A 21,747-nucleotide genomic window follows, 5' to 3' on the forward strand; every position below is an offset into this window, starting at 1 on the left:
CCTAAAATATTGTTTTCTTTAAAATAAAATAAATACGTAAAAGGAAGTGACCACTAATCAAAATGATGCAAATTAAAAGAAAAAAGTAACTCATTAAAATTCTTATGGGATGTAAACTGTTAAAATATGAGTGTCTTCATTCCCTTTCCAATAGACTTAGGATCTAGATCAGAGGGATTGATTTTCAAAACGCTCTGCATGGAAGGCCAGCAATATCTCCCGGATGGCTCCCCAGTCCGTCACTACGATGTCCACAACCTTTATGGATGGTCACAAACAAAACCTACCCTCGAGTAAGTTGCGCTTTTTTTGTTGTTTCCAAAATACATCGCAAATTAATATTTGATGCCTATATTCTCATGATGAAAAGCTTCACCAGTTTATTTACGAGAAATCATTTTGTTCTCATAGTTATTCTTTTCATCTGAATATCTTCGGATCTTCAATTCAGTTAAATGTGGATAATTTCACCCCAAAACCCTCACCCCAAAACACTCTTCTGTCCCTTACAAGACAGAACTGAGAACAGTTCTGAACACTGATTAATCAATCAAAAATAGTTAGTAAATGACAGTCTCGAGTAATTTAAGTACACAAAAACTTTTGTTTCCACCTATTTCTATGATAATATCGTTTATTTAATTTCACCTTACATCAAGGGAGGGAAAATGAATATAGATTTTTAAATATAAGGTCCAATACAGCAATTCTTAAGCGAGTATCATTAAAATAAATGAAATGGTGGTGAAAAGGGAAAAATGACTTCTGAAATGTAGATCATGTGCCTAGGTTTTCCTTCTAAGAAATAATTTTCTCAGTTCCAGGACAGATTTTATGATATATTCATACTGAATCATATTATAGCCTATATTTGGTAACTTTTGATTTAATGATAATATACCCAAGTTTCATTTTCAGTTTAATGAGCAAGCAAGGAACAGTGTTTCTTTACAGATCTCCACAACCTTAACCCCCCCCCCCCCCCCCCGTAACATTTATATTAGCATAAATAAAGAAAAAAATCTCCTCGAATTTTTGACTGAGGCCATGGTACATTTAGCAGCTGACAAGACAGGAAGAATATAATAATACTGCTTTTATTGTCAGCCAGATCTAAAGGAATTCGGTTATTGTAAGTAGACAGCAATTGAACATGAAGGGGAATATTATTATTGGTTCTGAATGTGAATTCTGTTAATAAATATTTTCTTCTGTTTTAAGATTGCAAATCCTGTAAAAAAATAGATAGGACCTTATTTGAAGCAGTTTTTTAGGCCATGACAGTGGAGGTACCAAGAGAGCAAAGCGATTTCGTCAGTGAAGGGCTTTAACTAGTATTTTTTTGTGAATCTTTACAGATTGCAAAGGAATTCTCCTAAGAAATCACACGGCTAATGCATACAGTGTAGTCAAACAACATAGATCAACAACATGTGTTTTAGCAAAAAGTGCCAGAATCATCATCAGAAAAATTAAGCAGCACAAATTCTGCCTAACTCAGTTAATTTTGTTTGGTTGGTTGGTTTTTGCCTTTTCTTTTTTGACTTTAAACTTTTCTTTTTGACATGGTTACCTTTACATGTATCTTGCCATGGTGGTCCAAGACTTCTTTAAGGAAATGAAATATGTTATTGATTGTTTGGGGAATAGGGGAGAAAAGAAAATAAAGAAAATTAAATTCCCTTCAACACCATCCTTGAATAGTTATTAACCCCTGGCCTAAACCACACCACTCTTGTGCTTATGGAAAAGCCAAATAAAATCAAACCAAAAGGTTTGTTCATGCCAAGACACGTCCCATCAACTGGTTCTTCTTCGCTGTGAGGTCTATTCCCACTCAGAGATGAAAATATCGATTTAATATGATTGTTTGTAGACAAATCCGCGCTGGCTATTTCAAATATTCTTATTTCCTTTGCGACGATTACAGAGCAAAGGTTTATTTTTTGTTCCAAAACCCTTTTGGCTACTAAAGCTATGCTGACAGGTCTAATATGCCCAGTACTTCTGTTTTTACCTTTATTATTGCCTTGCTCTGAGTTTTGTTAGGATAAATTTTAACTATTGCAGCAAATTTTCTGGTATTGCAATAACAGACTAATGTGCCCTGGGGCAGATTATGTAAGCCTTAAAAAAATATGTAAGTTGGGCTACAATTCTGTTTTCCCATGAAGTCATTAGCCTTAACTGGAAATCCTTAATTTAGTGCCTCCTTGCGTTGCCAATTCATTTTCTAATGATGGATTGGTTCACAAATTCTGAGTTTCTGCCTATGTGTGGGTCATAGTGAATTCCAGTAAAAAACCACATCTTAATTGGGTTTATGGCTGCTCATGCTCACAAGGACAGCACAGCAGCACTTTCCTACAGGTTATAAACCATCTGTTTTATTTTTGGACTTGTGCATAAGACCTTTTACAATTATCTTAGTTCTCGTCCTTTTGGTTTCTTCTCCCATGTGCGATCCCAGTGCCTTGCGGAATGTCACAAAGGAGCGAGGAATCGTCGTCACCCGCTCAACCTACCCCAGCAGCGGAAAGTGGTCAGGCCATTGGCTGGGGGACAACACGGCAGCCTGGAATCAGCTCGATAAATCCATCATCGGTACAGCGACACAACCCGTCACCAATTAATTCCATGTTTCTTCTTGGTTTCCTTTCTAATAATCACATTTTTTGAGCCCAAATGGGCTACTGAGTTGAACAATCAGAATTTACGGCCAATTTCTTCTTGACCATTTTTTTCTTCTTGTCGCCTCTTAAGAAAGTCTTCATAGTTTCTATAGGAATTGGGTTTGATTCCATGGGTTTGAGCACCACGTTTTCCTGAAATTCATCCCTTGTCACCTTTCCGTCATCCTCTCCCTGTTGCCCGAAATCTGCTGCTTTTCTTCCTGAGAGCACTTTTCCCGAGGGAATTTGGGAAATTCTTTCCTTATCACAAGTTGTATGATCTATGCAACTCTCACCACACCAAAGAAAAGAGTGCAGTTACTATTGAATGACTTTTTTTCCTTGCAGGTATGATGGAGTTTAGTCTCTTTGGAATATCTTACGTAAGCTCCAAATTTATTGTCTTATATTTCAATTATCTTTATTAACAGAAATTTATAGTATTGCCATTGGATTTTTTTTTTTTAATTTTCAGACCGGAGCAGATATCTGTGGCTTCTTTCAAGACTCGGAGTACGAGCTGTGCGCTCGATGGATGGAGCTGGGTGCCTTTTACCCATACTCAAGGAATCACAACGGGAAAGGAACCAAGGTGGGTGCCTTCCGTGTTAGCTTTGACTGATTTTTTTTATTTCCCATAATTTCCCCTTTTCTTACTTTTTTTATTCCCCATATATAACGCTTTTAGGTAAACACACCACATCTGCAAGAACAAAATTGTTATTTTTCACGTGTTGCAATTCTACTTAAACATATCACCTGTACAAGACAAAAATACTTTTTTTTTCATGTAGGCCATTTTTATTTAAACATACCACACTTACGAGACTAAAATAGTTATTTTTATGGCTAAACACGCTTAAAGGAGCAAAACTGACCTTAGTGTTTTCATCCCTAATTATTCTTCCTTTTCCAGCAAACTGGAAAAGGGAACAGTGGAATGAAATTCCTGAGTATCTAAAATTCCTGTACTTTGCCCACTTCCTACATAAAAGATTGTATTTCTTTTAAGAATAAATGAAAATAACCATCTAAATGCAGGACTGTGCTGTCTAAGGACTATATGATAAAAAAAACAAGATAACTGGAAAAATGGCAATAAGAGGAACAGCATTTTTATCCTCGTTAGAGCTTTAGGTTTAGCAGAGCAGACCTATTTGTCCTTCATTAAAGAACAGAGAAATAAATAAAGGTACTCTAAATTAGAGGAGAACAAGGAATTTGCAAGGCTCCACCCAGATCTCCTCAGCTCTGCTTTGCTATGTCGATTCTGAGGCATGTTTGACAATTACTGCTGCTAAATCGTATGAATTTATGGCTGACATATAAGAAAAAAAAAAGATGCTAAACATGAGGGCTTTCCCCCCCCATCTATTCCCAACAGAATAATCCTGTTTGAATAATGAGACACTCTTCTCCTGTTTAGAGGCAAGATCCTGTTGCCTGGAACTCAACATTTGAAGATATTTCCAGGAAAGTGCTAAATATAAGATATACCCTCCTACCCTATTTGTACACATTAATGTACGAAGCCAATGCTTATGGCAGCACCGTGGTCCGCCCTCTGCTCCATGAGTAAGTGTGGTTCTTCCTTCTCCATTAATCATGAATTTCCACTGAAGTCCATAGCTTTTCCCCCAGTTACAGTGATTTTTCTTTTAAAACTGGCAAGGGATTGAGAAAATGGACGTTTGTCATTGGCTTGTTGTGACAGCTCAAGTTGTCCATTTCCCACAAAGTCAACATTTTTTTTTCTTATCTATAAATAAAATTAATATATACATTTTAAAACTCATTCTCATCATCCCTAGTGGTATTCAGCAAATACATTATGCTTAGTGCTGGATATATGTAGACTCAGAGAGCATGTGTTGCAAAAATAGCTGGGCAAAAATTTTAGGCAGAGAAACAGAAAAAGAGGGAGAAAATAGGGGGTTTTGACACTTGTCAAGGTGTTTGCAGGGCAAGGTAACTTATTTTGGCTAAACTGATATAGCAGTTTTTTTAAAAAAAAAGTTTTTAAAGCAGGTTTTTTTTTAAACAAACAAACATACATACATGTTTTTAGAGGTATAAGACTTTGCACCTGGTCAGAAGGGGCAATACGTACTGAAGACTGGTTAATGCCATAACATTAAAAATTAAGTCTAATAGTTAAAAATGCTTGTCTTCTGCTAAAAACCACTGAGTTGTCAGCATGTAATTCTGGCCTAATTTTGACTAAGAGTTGATTCTGACAAAGTACCTGTCAAAAAACTGAATGGCACAAATCAGAAAGTAATTGGGCCACTACTTCATTTTGCTGTTGCTAATACCAAGCAAAAGTGATTTTTTTAAAGTACTGTAATCTAAATATACTAAATAAAAATTTTGGTATAAACGCAGATATAGGCTAGCAAACATGAAGAAGCAGCAGAAATGAAAATTAAATACTAGGTGGTATTTCCCTAATGATTTTCACATCAGGATCTTAATACATTCTTGCGCTACCTGATACATTTGTAAATAAATGGGATTCTCTTGTAATAATTATTATCTATGATTAATAATCAGGTAATAAATATTACCTACTATTACTGGTAGCATGCTTACAGTTGAGGAAATGGTAGTTTTGCTGAGAAAAAAGGCTTCAACAAGGAAACATTTTGGGAAAGGTTGGCATCGAGGGTATGACCACTCTTCCGTTACTTTGCAGGTTTGTGGAAGACAAAATGACATGGGAAATATATAAACAGTTTCTGTGGGGACCAGCACTGCTCATCAGCCCTGTACTGGAACAGGTGAAATGTCAGAAACAGAAGCATCAGAAAAAGAAATACCAGAAAAGTGGGGAAAAAACTTAGAAAATAGTAGAAATTGATGAAAATACTAGGAGTGACTTGAGCTAAACTTTACTTTTTGGCTTTAATAGACCTAAACCAAAAATGTTTATTTCCAGGGCGCTGTAGCGGTGAACGCTTACCTACCGAATGCCCGCTGGTATGATTACCACACAGTAAGTAATATTAAAAACTGTATTATATTTATTTTTTCTAAGATGTTCAAACAGGAATACAGTGTGCTGGGGTGGAGTGTGAATGCACCACCTCTGTTTTACCAACACGTGTCCAGTAGGAGTTTTTAGTAATGTAAAAAATTACATCTTGGCCAATTTTTTTGTTAATCACTTTTTATTAATGTAATCTTGTTCAACATGACAGGTAAAAAGGTGGAATAATATCTGCAATCTGCAGCATTTCTATGTTTGCTTTTTTTTAACCCTTCAATGATACATATAATGACTTTTCTAAGAATGATGGAGTGGAGGAAGACAAAAGTTTTAAACAATTTTTATGGCCTCAGGCTCTAAAAGTCACTCCTTTTATCAAGTGTAGTGTAATTGTTTTAAGTGTGCAGAATTTCAGATTTTTATCTTGAAAATATGTAGTTCTGCATTAAAAAAGGATTTGCAGTGACAACTTTCTTAGTATTTATCTAGGTGTTTATAAACTTTCATTCTAAAGAAAAGTTTAAAATGGGTAATTCAACAGAGACTATCCTTTGTATTTTATTTTTTTTAAAATCGTAAATAGGATGAGTATATTGGCTTCAGGGGACAATTCAGAAATTTACCATCTCCTTTGGGACTTATCAACCTCCATATCCGAGGTGGTTACATCCTCGCTCAGCAAAGCCCTGCTAATACTACATTTTACAGGTATGATAAGAAGAACCGAACAATTAAAATTTAATTTCATTTTCTTTTTTTGCTTTTTAGGGGAGATATTCAATTAGTGGCCTGGCAAATAAATTCTATATTAATTACATAGCGAAAGCATTTTTCTGGACTCCTTATTTTCAACCGGTGAAAAGCAAAATTTGCTGGTTTAATGTACGCCATGCTTGGAAGTATCTCCCATTTTGTATAAACATTAGGAGTTAAACATTAGCAGTCCTGGGAAAATCAATATGTATGGTAGCACCTTAACTTTAAGGCAGGTTTTTTTCTCTTTTTAGTTTTCTCCCCATGGTCTCCTTTAAATGTAACATTATGGATTGAGGGAGGCTGGTAACAGAGATAAATTGTGTTCTGTACAATGTCTACAACATAAATCATAGCACTTGAGAAACATAAAATGTGATTGCCCTAGAAAAATATTCTTTTTTTCATAGTCGGAAAAACCCCTTGGCACTTACCGTTGCTTTGGATGATAGTCAACTTGCAGAAGGTCGGCTTTATTGGGATGATGGTGTGCGCATTGGTAAGTACAAAGTTTCTTGTTTCCGTGATAAATTAACTAATTCAGAGTCTACAATGCATAAATATTGCCTTTCTTTAGCTCAGCGGATTGCTGACATGTACAGTTAATTTTGTATTTCAGGATTATTGTATAACTGTGCAACATGGCATAGGAAGCATGAGCACAAACCAGAAGAAATGATTAAAAATTATTAAAACTTAATTAATTAAACTAAAATTACAGTAAAATGTAAAATGGGTAAAATGATGGTGAAATAATACCACAATGCTGTTATTTATGGAATATATATTTTGCATACATTAAATTGTGCCCTGGACCTAGGACAATGTACATAATAAGGATTCGTTCTCAAACCTATGGGTACATCACGATAGATGAAGTGGGAAGCTGTAACTAATTTCCTCAATATTAATAAATTAAAATTATCAAGACATATCTAGAAGTTTTTTACCCTTTACATCTACAGTGTATTATCCTTGTAATAACTATAAGCTATCCCCTGAGATTACCACAAGTAATGCACAAAATTGTGATTTTTTTTTTTTTTTTTTTTTTAGCATACCGAAACGTTGCAGGAAATCTGCACAAACTATATACATGTATATAGTATACGCAGCACAATTCTTCTATTTAATTAAAACCAATAAAAGTGAATAGCAAATACATTTTACTTTATTCTTTCTTTTTAACAGATGCATATGAAGATGGTGTGTATCTGCTGACCTCATTTACTGCTAATCAGGTATGTCATATTAACTCACTGGTTTTGAGTACCCAGGGTGATTACTGTTGTATGTTTAAATAAGTTATTTTAATTTGGCATTTTTTTAAATGTTTCAATATCCCAACATGCCACTAATTGTCTGTGATAGACTAGCTCTTATCTAGTATTATGGAAACTGTTGTAGGTCTCTAATTGTTGACTTAAATAAAAAAAACAATATATGAAATAGCATATCCTAGATGGATAAACTAATTTTGCAATAAATTGGGGCAACTTAATTTACTTCAGTGGAGTTATTCCATATACGTATATTTATATTAAGTAACTGGCCCAGCCCGAGACCTCCAAGAGAGAAGTTGGTTCAGATTTTTTTTATCTGCACATCGGTTTTCAGCAAGTGAGGAGGTTTTAACAGCAAAAATCCCAGACATATCCATTTGCAAATTCTCCTTCTAGATATGAAGGAATTTAGGACTGTTTTGTGGCCAGGCTCTAATATAATGCAATTAATATAATTAAATTATGTTAAGAACAAATTTAAGCTGGATTCAGAAGATGCCTATTTTTGCTTATTGCTGTATTTGTTGTATATTCATGACATTATAATTTCTTATAATTCTGAAAATGCCAGTTTATTTCAAAAAGGATTTGCAGAAAATGAAAGCACTTATCAATGTAGAAATCCAATAAGGCTCATATTTTGTCAGGTGTGTGTTTCACATCACTTCTGTGGATCATTTATTAGCAGTTGTGTAAATTAATACATTTTAGCTAATCAGCTCATGCATATTTTATAGCCTTGCAGTTACATATCTATATCTATATATAAACACAAATTTACTTGGACAGACTAGAAAGAAGTGACTATATACAAAATAAATATATCCAATCTGGAATATAGTCACAGTTAGATCCAGGAAAGTGCTTTCAAATGATTTATAAATGTGTGAGCATCCAGTAGAGCCATGGTCTCCAAATTTTTTTGACCATGCATCCCTAGCAGTAAAAATTTTCAAGCACACCCCCCCCAACATACGCATATTTATTTATAAATTACATACCTGTGCTACTGTACTATTATGTGCATTATAAACCATACACAAAAATGGAAATGAAAAAAGGAGGATAAAGATGAAAGATTGGCATTTCCAGCACATCAGCTTTAATTTTTTTGTTTTAAGCAGTTGAAGAGCTATAATTAAATTAGATGGTAATTATATGGACTATCTATTTAAAAGAAATTTTTTTTTAATATTGTAATAAAAAAGTGTGTTGTTTCATTAGTTTTCCAGGTAGCCAAAATGTGTTGTTATTTTCTTCTCAGTGCTCTTATTTCTCATTCATTTTGACTTTGTTAAGTAATTGGATGTTAACTGCTAAGGGAAAAAAAGGGGTTTTTTGAAATTTTCAGTTGTAAGACTACATAGTAAATGCACATTTTCCTGCTCTTACAGACAGCTGGTAAGGAAAAGCTTAATTAAAGCAGTCTTAAATCAACCAATAATGAAGAATGCAATAAAATAATGTATTTGTATAATTACATTATATTTGTATAATTATATCCCAGCAGTTTTGCATGGAAGCAGATCTGGGATCTGACCCAGCAAGCGCCGTCTCTGGGCAGCTTAATATTCTCTGCCTGGAGACTTGGTAGAATTGGGACAAACTAAAGAAATTGTGAACCCATTATCTACCTAAAATCAAGTCAGCTGGTCCAAGAAATGCTCCCCCTCCTTGATTCATACTCCTACTTTGTTAGATCTGGAATGAAGAGTTTTGCAATCCATCCCAAGTGTTTTTTGCCATCGTAAAGGGGGATTTAAAAGCAAATCAGCAAAATTAGCAAAAAGCCTACAGGACTTGAGCAATAACCTGTGGATGCACAGAAATCTTTCTGCTGAATAAAGCAGTTTGAGAAACTTCAGAGAATTACAGCAAAATGAGAAAAAAAGTCAGAATTATGAAAACTCATTGTTTTAATCCTTTCTTACGCTGCAAAATTCACATCAGGACAAATTTGTTTAATATTCAGCACCTCATTGGTAGCGGAGAAGTCTGCAATAGCTCTGCAAAGGTGGAGGAACTAGGAAAATCAAAGCCTCCAATGTTTGGAATATAAATAACAACATAGAGGTTTTGTTGTTATTTTTTAACTGAACAAAACGAAACAATTGTAAGCATCAAGTGGGCTGAAAATAGCATATTTTAATATGTAACCACCCAAGGATAAATCACTGATTTTCGTTTTCCTCTTCTTTCAGACCATTTTAGAGATAAAGGTTTTGCACCGTGGTTACACCGACCCAAATAATTTGAAGTTTACTCGAATTAAAGTTTTGGGGGTGACCTCAAACGTTCGGGCGGTGACGGTATTGCAGAATGGTGAAGCAATCCAATCCCCTCATGTTGTGTCCTACAACAGCCAAAAACAGGTAAATCGATGGTTTATGGGGAAATCCTACCTTTGCAATTAGTTATGTGCTCTTAAACACTTGGGGATTCACCTCTTGGCTGTAATATAATTTCTACAATATATTTCTTTACTGCAGTAAAACCACTGACATCTGAGAAAAAAGAACTCAGGGTGCTTTTGCAACAATTTTTTTTCCCTACAGAATTAATGAAGTCTCATCACAAGCTGTGGTCGCACTGCTCAGTGAGAGCCACAAGCTAAAATCAGTTGATGTTTAATTTAATTTACCACCCTTTCTAGAAAACTCAGTGTTCTGTTGAGTCTCATTTCTTTCTGCCTTTCAGTGGAAAGCCAAAGATAATATATTAATATATTAAAATATTATATATACTAGAAATATATTATGTAAAATCTATAGTAGCATAATATAATAGTAGCATAATATATAATATAATACATAAATAACAAAAAAGAAGAATTAAGAAGGTAAAGTAATCTGAAATAAGAACTTGCTCTCTTCTATGAGCTGCAGAAAATCAAGTCACCTTCAGAGCAAAGTTACTCATTGCTTTTTTTTGTTTGTTTTTCAAAGGCCCTGGAAATCACCCGCCTTGAACTTGAATTAGGCAAAGACTACACATTACAATGGAGATAAAATGCCTGCAAATACTGCTGGACGTAGAGCTGAACTTTCTCATCTTCACAAATTGTTTTTCCCTTCTCCTTCTGTCTCTTTGACCTCTTAAAATACTTGGCACTATAAATGTGTACAGTCAGTTTGTGTTAAGTTATTATGTGCAGAAAGGAGCCGTGGTTTAGTGCTGATCCCGGCTAGCTACACGCTGTCCTCGTAAAGTGGAATTTGTTGGTTTTTAAACGTTATGGCACTTCAATATGACTTGGTCTTTCAAAATGAAAATATAAATGTGAAATGAGGTGATTTCTCTAAGTTGAATTTCTGGCTGATGTCCTGCTCACTGTGTTTTATAAAAATATTAGCGTGAACTGCGGGTATACGGGGCAATAAATCTGCACACATTTAGTTCCCGTCTTCATTTTGAAGTCATGGCGGCAGAGAAATATTTCAGGGAAATCACGTGGATTGATTTAAAATGATAAAAAGCATCAAGTGGGCTGAAAATAGCATATTTTTAACACGGTCTGGGCTGACAACCACGGCGTGGTGTAAGCCAGCGCTGGGAGGGGACATCAGCAGCCCCGAGCAGTCTCGCGCCGGCAGCAGGCTGCGGAGCTCTCACTCATTCCCCACCCTTTGGCCCAAAAGTGTGGTTCTTTTGGGTTCTGCAATGCCCCTGCGCTGGGTCGGGCTGTCTACTCTTCTTTGAGAGTGGATGGTGGGTGAAAAAGTCTGACGCCCCGAGCGGTTTACCTTGTAAAGGTGAGCCCTTGTCACCCTCCCACCCGTGTTTCCCTCCCCACGACGTCAGCCCCCTACAGATGCAAGCCAGAACCTATCAACCGTACAGACGTTAGATGTATTTATTGGACCTGGACAGCCAAACCAGGCAAGACAGAGGGGTGAGGAGCTGATCTGGGCACGCGTGCTCCTCCCTGACCCCTTATCCTTCCAGCAGACCACACAGGCCAGAGATTAAAGCCCAAGGTGCAGAGGTCCCCCAAAGGGGGCTGAATTTCAGATGCAACAAAGAACCAGGTGTGATGGGAACATGGTGGGATTACAGGTGAGATGGAGCAGAGGCGCGCACACACAAGGCACAAACACGAGCACACACTTTGGGAAGGAGCGTGGGAACATGCATCTTTCCATGAAACCCAGAAGACCCAAACACAACATCCAGCTTTATTTGAACGGACCTGAGGCAGGTTGGAAGGCACGAGGGTCTGCGCAGAGGAACGGAGCAGCCAAAGCAATGCCGGTTGAACACGCACCATTTCTGCCTCTTGGGGACTCCGAGGCAGACAACGAGGAATCAGGCATGGCCCGAGAGAATGGATTGCCTTAGCTGATAGAGAAAATCTTTAGGGGATAGTTCTTCTCACGCCTCTTCGTAGTCCATCTGGAATCCCTCTTCCAGATCTGCAAAAGAGAGAAGCAGCAGCATTGGAAATGGCTTCTCTTCAGTCTTGGACCTCAATATGCAGATAAATTTCAGAATCAAAAGAGGGAGGAGGGTGAGAATCATAGAATCATTTAGGTTGGAAAAGACCTTTAAGATCATCAAGTCCAACGGTAAACCTAACGCTACCAAATCTACCACTAAACCATGTCCCTAAGTGCCACATCTACGCATCTTTTAAATACCTCCAGGGATGGTGACTCAACCACCTTCGAGGAGCAATCCTGTTCAAATTCTCTATACAGAACAACCTCCCAAAATAGCTTTGAACAAAATGTTTGGTTCCTTTTTTTTTCTTTGGAAAGGACAGTGGAATAACAGTCAAACCCGGTCATTTTCTGGCAAAGAAAATGAAGTCCCAGGATTCTAAGAATTCGTGTGGCCTAATGGAAGTGAAATATTTACCTCTTCTCTTCATCAGGCAGTGGGAGAAGAAAAAGATGAGGCCATTGATGGTAAAGAATGAACCCCCAACAATGATGTCTCGAATCCAGCTGATTTTATGGCCTGGGAAGGAATCAATGGTGACTTTACCATGGTGCAACCTTTGCCTCCAACAGAGATGATTGATAACTCCTACTGTGAGCAAGCCCATCAGTAGCTAGGCCCATCTTAGAGGGAAGGAGGTGAACTTCCCTCCAGCTCTATAAATCCCCTCTGTGGTGATCTTGGGAATGGGCATAGGAGTCAATGGATGTCAAGACTGTGACAAAATGTTGCCTAGCAGATAGACAGGCCTACCAATAAAATGGTAAGCTGTGTTTGCCACCCTATTGCATATGCCAAATCAGCTGTAGTGGTCCCTTGGAGATGGCTAGATGTTTAGCTCTTGGGAATCTATGGTGTATATCCCTCCAGGAGAATGATGGATTGTCGAAAAAAAGTTGTGGTCTCATCAGAAAAGCCAGACAAGGTGATGAGACAGTTTTCTCAATGAGATCTTTTTCTCCAGTATCCCTCCTCATTTTTGTCCATAAAAACATGGGCAGGTATGGCAATGAGCTCATTTAGTGATGGATAAAGAAACTGAGGCAGAGAGATGGATGGCCACAGGACAGGAAGGGATAGAGATGAGACTCATGGATGTGTTCATAGGCAAGCAAACAGGTAGTGAACTAGCTAATGATGGGTCAGTAGTTACTAGATGCTCTAGTGAGGAAGGGTTTGAAAACTCACTTTTCAGGTTGACGCTGATCCAGCTGCTCCTTTCTGAGCGAACAGGACGTGTAGACTTAATTACAAAATAGGCACAACTGTAAGACCCAGAGACCATCTCTCCTGTGATCCTGAGGCTGAAGCTGTAGTTTTTCACGTTCGATACTGGGATGGAGACTGCAAGTCCAAAGTCTGCATAGTACTGGACTTCTTTAACATCATCTGAAGATGAGGGGAAGGAGCAGAGCAGGTTGACGTGGTTCCCAGGTCTATAGACCTGCTGCTGAGGATCCAGGGATAAAGTTGGGGCCGTGGGAGCAGCTGGGGAAGAAACAAACAATAAAAAACCCAAGCAATAGGCTATCTGTTGACGTCAGGGCCTGTGTGCAAACCCCGTGATCTTTCCCAATGTCTCGATGTGGGAAAAAAGACCCATGGTTCTCAGAGATAAAAACTCAAAGAAGCTTAAGCAGTTTCTTTGTTTTCACTGAAATGCAGAAAATAAGTATTTTTACATGTCCCAAGTAGGGAGGCATGTAATACACCCCAAGCCCTAACGAAAGCCTTGGGGAAGCTTACTGCTGTACGACCTCTTGGAGGTGACACAGCTGTTTGGCCAACTTATTCCTGCTTTCTCAGAGAAATCCAGGAGCACGAAAGGAGCTTGTGAGAGGCCAGAGCAACTTCATTTGTGCATTGGCAACCAAATGATAGGGCCATCGGACTAGATGATGCTCTAAAGGGAGGTGTGCAGTGTCTGGGCCGATGGTACCCAAGCCATATAGACAAGACCAACCTACCCTGAACCGTAAGTGAAAGAGGAAGGCTCCTGTTGGAAGGAATTTCTTGTCCGGACTCCTTCAGAAAGTACATGCACGTGTACTCCCCAGAAGATGCTTTCGTAGCTGTAACGTGGAGCCAGGCAGTTGTGAGGGAGTAAGGTGTTTGCAGGTCGATTTGCTCCCCAGTTTGATTGAAGAAACGAAATCCACCTATTTTCCTCATTGTCGGAGCCAAGCATATGATAGCGACATGTTCCCCTTCATAATAGACATCATGCCTGGGGTCCGCGGAGAGTATAGGGACTGGCAGAGGCTCTGAGGATGAAAGAAAGGATTTGGAGGATGGGAGGGAACTTTCAGAGAGGAAAAGGAAAGTGAGACACCCCTTTTCCCTCCATTTTACAAAACATGGCTCAGCCTCGCCTCATTGACAGCTGGAGAGCATCTTGTGAGAGGTCAAGCTGCACTTACCTGCAAAGGACACAGCCAACGGTAGCAGCTGGAGGAAAGCTGCCAGAAAGTTGCATTGAGACGACAAGAGAGAGGAGACTGCAGAAAAGAGAGAAAAGCAGTCACTTACACAGCCACTGCCCTATGAAGTCCTGCCCCTCTTGGCCATCAGTCAAGAGCGGCATCCTCTCCTCAACATTATAGATTTATAGAGGTCATAGTTCCTTTCTGTGCCACCGTGGCATGGAAAACCTAGACCGATCAGGGAGAAAACCCATGAAACAATTTCACATGCCAATGAGGTCACCCATCAAAAAAAGTATCTAGAAAACTCAACATGTCCCTGAACTTATCTTTTAGCTACTTGCAACATATGTTGCATGAGATTATTTCTTCTGTTAGAAGCGGTTTGGTGACCGCCAACCAATTGATTGATATCAGCCCTAAGAAATGGTATCTTGAAACTGAAAGAAATGGGGCTGCTGGAGTCCTCACAGGGTTAGGAAGGACAGGAGAGAATTAGGAAGGACAGGAGATCTGATGGGTCCTAGCAGGGGAGAAAGGTGGCGTTGAGCCAGGGTGCAGGGCAGGATGAGCTCAAGGTCAACTTACATCAAATACCAGGCTGCAGGAAGGAATCTGTGGGGTTTCTGGCCAGCTCTGAGGTGGGGGTTGTTGGGATTCTCTGGATCTGGTTAACTCCCAGCCCCCGTCCCACCCCTGTCTCTCATGTCTCTATCCACAAATAACTAACTGCACTGGAAAAGTCACATTTCTTCCCCCTTTGATATCTATAGACAAGTGTCCCAAGTCATCCAGATGCAAATTCTTGTTTTCAAACTGCTGATGTCCTGGTTAAAAAATACTTTGACTTCTTTGCAACTAAGCTTCCCAGAGATACGTTGGAGGAAATAAAAACCCCAATGCTCTCAAAGCAAAATAAAAATAGAAAAATTGTTCGTGCTGGGTTTTTGTTTGGTTTGGTGTCTTTTTTCTTGCTAATGTGAAAAAAGGAAACATCTTCCAGACCTCATCAGCATCTTCATTTTGAGTACTAGAGCATTGGTGTGAGCTGCCAGGAATCACTAAGCTGCCAACATCTCCATCCATCAAATTTCTGTCTCTCCATGGAAAGAGGCTAGCGTGTCCCAAAACCGATGACCTCTTCCTTTCTACCTCCTGGAAAAAAAGGCTTAGACTTGGGCAACTTGAGAGTAATCCAAGCACCTTAATTCTGGTCTCGACTTCTGTTGGTGATGCCCTAGAGATTTATCCTGCCTATTTGGGGGTGTTTCAGTCAAGAAGTTAAATGCTGTGCAAGTGTTGCAGATGTGGAAATCCAGGATAAGTCTCAGCTGGACTAGTGACATGAAGGATGCAGTTGGGTGATGTCTTGCCATTGCAACTGTGGGGCAGCAGATGTAATCAGCTGTTTTCTGCTGAAAATTGCCTCCCACACACAGAGCATTTGAACCTTGTGTCTTTTGTAACAGGGTGAGATGCGCAGAGGAAGAGGATGCATGCAAATAAATGACCCTTCTTTCCAGTGCCCACTGATGATGCTGAAAAATTAGTGCTGAACAGAGGTGGGATAGAGGCAGGCCTGAGCATCTGATGTCCTGGAGCACAGTTTTGACCTGAGATAGATCTCTCTTAGACAGATCATAGCTTTGTTTCACCCCTAGTCTGGGACAAACCAGTCCTAGTTTGGCTCTCAAGCCAGAAAGCAGACTGAAAAAGCAGAACAATGGATCAGATCTGACTTCATAAGAATCTACACCAGAAAGAAAATGACGGAACTGGTATTTAACAGCTGGACCCATTTGCCACAAAGAAGAACACACACTGGGAACCTGCCCAGCACCACCACAGCAATGAGTTTTCAGCCAACGGTTCTTCATCTCCTGAGAATACAGATATCCAGCTGGCAGGACAGAACTAACTGCATCAACCCACCGGAGAAATATGTTCATAGAACAGAACAGAACTTTTTTCGGTTGGAAGGGATCTACAACGTCCATCTAGTCCAAATGCCTGACCACTTCAGGGCTGACCAAAAGTTTCAGCATGTTGTTAAGGGCATTGTCCAAATGCCTCTTAAAGACTGACAGGGATGGGGCATTGACCATGTGTCTAGGAAGCCTCTTCCAGTGTTTGATTATTGAGGGTCTAATAGAAGGGAAGGGAAGTGGAAAAAGGAGGAGAGTGGAGAGGAGGGAGGAGAAAGAGGAGTGCCATTATAGAGAGGACTATGAAAGACAGGAGAGAAGATTGGATTGAAAGCCTGAAAGGAGAGAGGGAGAAAGAAGAGATAGCAGCAGCAACAAAAGAGAGGACTCGAGATGGGATATAAAGCAGAAGAAAAGCTAGAGATGAAATAAAGGAAAAGAATGGAGAAGGGAGAGAGGAAGAAATTATAGAAAAGGAAAACAGAGAAATAAATATGTGCATGGGGGGAGAAGGGAAGGGAGAAGGGAAGGGAGAAGGGAAGGGAGAAGGGAAGGGAGAAGGGAAGGGAGAAGGGAAGGGAGAAGGGAAGGGAGAAGGGAAGGGAGAAGGGAAGGGAGAAGGGAAGGGAGAAGGGAAGGGAGAAGGGAAGGGAGAAGGGAAGGGAGAAGGGAAGGGAGAAGGGAAGGGAGAAGGGAAGGGAGAAGGGAAGGGAGAAGGGAAGGGAGAAGGGAAGGGAGAAGGGAAGGGAGAAGGGAAGGGAGAAGGGAAGGGAGAAGGGAAGGGAGAAGGGAAGGGAGAAGGGAAGGGAGAAGGGAAGGGAGAAGGGAAGGGAGAAGGGAAGGGAGAAGGGAAGGGAGAAGGGAAGGGAGAAGGGAAGGGAGAAGGGAAGGGAGAAGGGAAGGGAGAAGGGAAGGGAGAAGGGACGGGAGAAGGGACGGGAGAAGGGACGGGAGAAGGGACGGGAGAAGGGACGGGAGAAGGGACGGGAGAAGGGAAGGGAGAAGGGAAGGGAGAAGGGAAGGGAGAAGGGAAGGGAGAAGGGAAGGGAGAAGGGACGGGAAGGTGGGGATGAGAGACTCACTGAAGGGTATCATGAGGCAGTAGATAATCATGGCACCAGGGTCCAGGGTGTGCTCAGAGCTCTGTGCTGGCCTGTCCAGAAGAAAAGCGTGCTGCCTGGTGGGTCCGTCCTGCCTTCTTCATCTGTCTGACTTGAACTGGGTGGTCAGAGGGGCAGGGAGAGGAAGCGCTGCAGAATGAAGTAGAAGCCACTAACCACAGCTGGATGCTCAGGGGAAGCTACACCCTGGATGTTGTGTGTCTTGGGGTTGTTATCGTGTTTTCAGAGACCTTTTCTTCACTATGAGGGTGGTGAGGCACTGGAACAGGTTGCACAGAGAAGATGTGCATGCCCCATCCCTGGAAGTGTTCAAGTCCAGGTTGGATGGGTCTTTGAGCAACCTGGTCTAGTGGAAGGTGTCCCTGCCCCTGCAGCCTGTGGAGGACCCATGGTGGAGCAGATGGATGTTCCTGAAGGAACTTCAGCCCATGGAGAACCCATGGCAGAGCAGAGGAAATGTGTGAGAGGAAAGACGTGTCAGAGAGAAATTGCTAAGTATTAACCATAACTCAAAGGAGTGAAATTGAGTATGGGAAACAGGGGGAGGAAAGGTCTTGTTTTAATGTTCGTCTATCCAAATCAATAATTACACATGTATTTTAATTGGCAATAAATTCAGTCAATTCTCCCCAAGTGGAGTCTGTTTTTCCCACAAGGGTAATTGGTAAGTAATCACCCTGTATTTATCTCAAACCACAAACTTCCTCATTTGCATTCTTCCTATTTTTCTCCCTGTCCCACTGAGGGGGGGAGTGAGCAAGCGGCTGGGTGGGAGTTTGGCTCCTAGCCAAGACTAACCCATCACAAGTGTAAAATGATTAAAATGTTAAAAATGTAAAACATTTTAAAATAATCAAATGTAAAATGAGTAAAAGAAGAACATGTTATTATTTATAGAAGTCATATTTGATTGAAGAACACTGATTTTTTCCCGTACGAACCAACACCACCCACATAAGAAAACATAGGACATGTACATTCACTTTTAAGGCCCTGCATGGATGACCATAAGACTAGTCATAGCAGCCGCAAAAACTGAAACGTCTCATGGAACAGAACTGCCTCTAGGGCAGAAGAATGGATTAGTGAACCTCTTGGGACCATTTCCAGCTAAGGGATTCTCAGACCCATTGAATCTCATGGTCAGTAGTGACAGGTCTGGTCTCATTTCTTTATGATTAACTCCCTCTTTTGCAAGGGTGCTAAGAATTTCCCTCTCTCCTCCAGCTCAATGCGAGTTCCCTCTGTCCCACCTCTTTTCTCTTGCTCTAGATCCACCACATGCTCCTGCATTTCTCCCATGAGAACCCTAAGGTGCTCAGCTCCTGTGCTGGGAAGGGCATCAAGATTTTTATCACTGTAAATGGTGCTTTATACTAATTTTCAGCATTACTGGCACAGGAAAGTGGCTGAACACAGCTCACATTGTGTATGCAATGTCATACTGAATGGAAACCAGCTAAAAGAGATCAAATCTAGTCCAGAAATCTTATCTCTGACTTCGTGACAATTATGTTGCTGTTCCTTTTTCCTGTTGAATGGGTAGAACCACTGGTAAAGATAGAAGAGTGGACATTTTCAGATGTTTCTTCTTTTTTTTTTTTAGGTTAATCTTTACTTTCATTAGCTTCTGGGCAATGCTATTAAAACAAGAATGAGCCCATATGACACAATCCCTGACAGACACCCACCTACTGTTTCTGTATATAAATATTCATCACTACTGTATATAAATATTCATCACATACTTACACATATCGGTAAGATCGCTTCCTTGGATGAAAGCTGCTCCAGTCCCTCAGTCATCTTTGTGGCCCTTTGCTGGACTCCAGTAAACCCCTATCTTGTACTGGGGAGCTGAGAATTGGACACAGCGCTCCAGCGTGGCTTCACCAGGTACGGAGCAGAGAAGGATCACCTCCCTCAGCTGCTGGCAATGTTCTTCCTAATGCAGCCCAACACCATTGGTTTTCTTTGCCACAAGAGGGCATAGTCAGCTTGTTCAGACAGAAAATGTTGCTCAGTCACCAGCTGAGATGGGGAATCTTTGCTTGTCACCACCTGATAGGAGAAGCTGAAGGAAAGAAACAAAAAGGACAACACTTGCCAGCTGAGGATGGGATTCATTTGCCTAAACGATGGCAGCTGGTACCAATTTAAATGCATTAAGGCACTTGAGACATGCATCTGGGACTAGTAGATACAGCACAGGACCTACAGAGCATCCCCAAGCTCACAAAAGCTGAAGGTCATCTATAAACCTACCAGATACTTTGAGTAACTAAATCAAAACCTTTATTTCCCACCTCCATTTATGGCCTTTTCTGACCTTCACCTGTGTTAATATTGTTTCTTCATTATCTTAAAACTCACTCTTAGTTTGCCATATTGACAAGCATGCAGTGGTGGGATGGTAGGACAAGGACATTTGCCCAGGGAGGTGTGCTCTAAGCTCCTTTCTTCCAGCAGCAGCCCAGTGTTGATCTGTTCCAGGGCCAGACCAATATTAATCTTTAAAGCGATCTGGGGGTGGGATTTAACTCTCCTCACATCAGATGTCTGCAGCTGAACGAGGCATCCAGACTCCTATACCTAACCTAAAGGTAGTTTTATTCCAGACTTCTATATCTAACCTTATGGTAGAGTTTTATTGACCTGATTCGTTCCACGTCCATTTTGGGATGAGATGAGCCAAACATCAGAGGCAATATTTTCTTCTGTGCTTGCAGAGTTTGCATCTGGCAGCTCTCTCTAACCCTTCCTTGTTCACGTGGTGAAGAAGTCTGTGGCTTGCATCCTTCAGGAGGGCAGACTGTAGCTTTCTGGGCTACTTCACAGTTGTCTGCAAGAGCAGAGAGCAAGGAAAATGCATGAGAGTGTAGCTCCAATAAGAGGAATAAACAGTGCTGTGGATCAGCTCTGCAGCTATACAGAGATCTTGTGCTGCTGGTGATGCATCGTTCAATAACATAGTTTGCAAGAAACTAGTGTTCCAATCTAAAAACTTCATATGCAGCTAGGTGCAATCCTGCACAACAAATCTTAAAAGATTTTTTCAGTGAAAACAGAGAGCTAATGACAAATAAGTGAGTTTCTCTTGTATCCAGAATCACTCCAGTGAGTGGACACAATTAAAAAGACACTGATTTTGATCATATTCTTCACCCTTTTTAACAATGAAATGATATTTTTAAATAAAAATTAACTTCAAGGGAGATTTTTACGGAGTTAGCTAACTCCTACAGATTTTTCTATGCATTTAACTCTTTCTAGGGAGCTGTTTCTTATGCTGGAAAAAGTCCTACGCGTAATGGTTCAAGACCTTATTTATAAATTGTTGACAATTGTTGACTGATATTGACATATGAGTGGTTTGAATTGGACGGAGCACCCTGAGACTAACTGATCATGCAAGAAGCAATAGGAATTGCAGTCCCAAAGGCTGAGAATCTTCTTGCCGAGCAGATCAATGAGAATGTGGTTGCCCTGCCTGGTAGACATGGTCTTCCCTTTCAGGGTCAGAGGTACATCTGCAACACATGGTTCCTCTGGCCACAGGTCTTCAGATGAGATGAGCAACATCCCAGGAGCAATTCAGGCACATAAAAAGAGGCTTCTAGTAACATCCACGGAGTGCGGGGTAGCAGAGACCTTTTCAGCAGGTGATGCATAAATCTTGAAGACCCTCAACCTTGCGGTATGGTAGCTAGAGGCTGGATATGCGATACCCCAAGCATCAGAAGGGTCATCAAATACCAGTGTATAGGCAGCAAACTCACAGAATTTCTAGAGGGTCAGATGAATTCTGCCCTAAACTCCACAGATGGGGTTCCTACTGATAGCTATGGGAGCTGAGTTAACTAGGACACATAAATGCAGCAACCCTTGTTTCCAAGGGAAAACTAAGGAAGGCCATGATCTCTCTCTTGTATTTACAGCCCATCCAGAGGTACTGAACCCTCTGCATGCAGGTTCTCCTTCTCGAATATGGAGAGAAATCAACACTTCGTAAAGGTGATTCATCACATCTGTCTCAGCCCCTGATTTTAGACATGGATGGTAGTCCTCCAGATAGTCTGATTTCTGTCCACAGAGTAGATTTAGATGATTACCTGAAAAGCAGACAACTAATTTCTAGAAG

The 21,747-nt window shown here is 40.3% G+C and overlaps 2 protein-coding genes across 4 annotated transcripts in view; one reads left to right on the forward strand and one right to left on the reverse strand.

Annotated features, from left to right (window-relative positions):
* The window catches only part of LOC142037533 (maltase-glucoamylase-like), a 44,206-nt gene extending 33,478 nt beyond the window's left edge, over nucleotides 1-10,728 (forward strand). The window contains exons 36-47 of the mRNA XM_075041991.1: nucleotides 155-293; nucleotides 2,471-2,604; nucleotides 3,021-3,055; nucleotides 3,148-3,264; nucleotides 4,099-4,247; nucleotides 5,368-5,452; nucleotides 5,611-5,667; nucleotides 6,245-6,369; nucleotides 6,825-6,913; nucleotides 7,606-7,655; nucleotides 9,899-10,069; nucleotides 10,643-10,728. Of these exons, the coding sequence (XP_074898092.1) occupies nucleotides 155-293; nucleotides 2,471-2,604; nucleotides 3,021-3,055; nucleotides 3,148-3,264; nucleotides 4,099-4,247; nucleotides 5,368-5,452; nucleotides 5,611-5,667; nucleotides 6,245-6,369; nucleotides 6,825-6,913; nucleotides 7,606-7,655; nucleotides 9,899-10,069; nucleotides 10,643-10,705 (1,214 nt within the window). The 3' untranslated portion in view covers nucleotides 10,706-10,728. The remainder of the gene's footprint in view (nucleotides 1-154; nucleotides 294-2,470; nucleotides 2,605-3,020; nucleotides 3,056-3,147; nucleotides 3,265-4,098; nucleotides 4,248-5,367; nucleotides 5,453-5,610; nucleotides 5,668-6,244; nucleotides 6,370-6,824; nucleotides 6,914-7,605; nucleotides 7,656-9,898; nucleotides 10,070-10,642) is intronic.
* Nucleotides 10,729-11,677: 949 nt separating this feature from the next.
* On the reverse strand, nucleotides 11,678-17,702 carry LOC142037534 (uncharacterized). 3 transcript variants are annotated; one of them, XM_075041992.1, is made up of 6 exons: nucleotides 17,568-17,702; nucleotides 14,558-14,635; nucleotides 14,105-14,401; nucleotides 13,326-13,625; nucleotides 12,555-12,656; nucleotides 11,678-12,109 (listed from the first exon to the last, which is right to left on the reverse strand). In XM_075041992.1, the coding sequence occupies exons 1-6, from the start codon at nucleotides 17,596-17,598 to the stop codon at nucleotides 12,069-12,071; spliced, it is 849 nt and encodes a 282-aa protein (XP_074898093.1). In that variant the 5' UTR covers nucleotides 17,599-17,702; the 3' UTR covers nucleotides 11,678-12,068. The 3 variants fall into 3 exon arrangements, with proteins under 3 accessions (XP_074898093.1, XP_074898094.1, XP_074898095.1); XM_075041993.1 differs by lacking the exon at nucleotides 14,558-14,635; XM_075041994.1 differs by lacking the exon at nucleotides 12,555-12,656.
* Between the last annotated feature and the right edge of the window lie 4,045 nt (nucleotides 17,703-21,747).

Source organism: Buteo buteo, chromosome 12, assembly GCF_964188355.1.
Source record: "Buteo buteo chromosome 12, bButBut1.hap1.1, whole genome shotgun sequence".
Lineage (NCBI taxonomy): Eukaryota > Metazoa > Chordata > Aves > Accipitriformes > Accipitridae > Buteo > Buteo buteo.

What these genes read in the sequence shown, in the direction of transcription:
- LOC142037534 (XM_075041992.1), bottom strand. Translation starts at nt 17,598, where the DNA reads ATGATTATCTACTGCCTCATGATACCCTTCA. An exon ending in TCTTTCACTTACGGTTCAGG is followed by an intron (nt 13,626 to 14,104) that starts GTAGGTTGGTCT and finishes TTTCTTCCCCAG; the next exon opens with CTGCTCCCACGGCCCCAACT. An exon ending in GATCAGCGTCAACCTGAAAA is followed by an intron (nt 12,657 to 13,325) that starts GTGAGTTTTCAA and finishes ATTCCTTCCCAG; the next exon opens with GCCATAAAATCAGCTGGATT.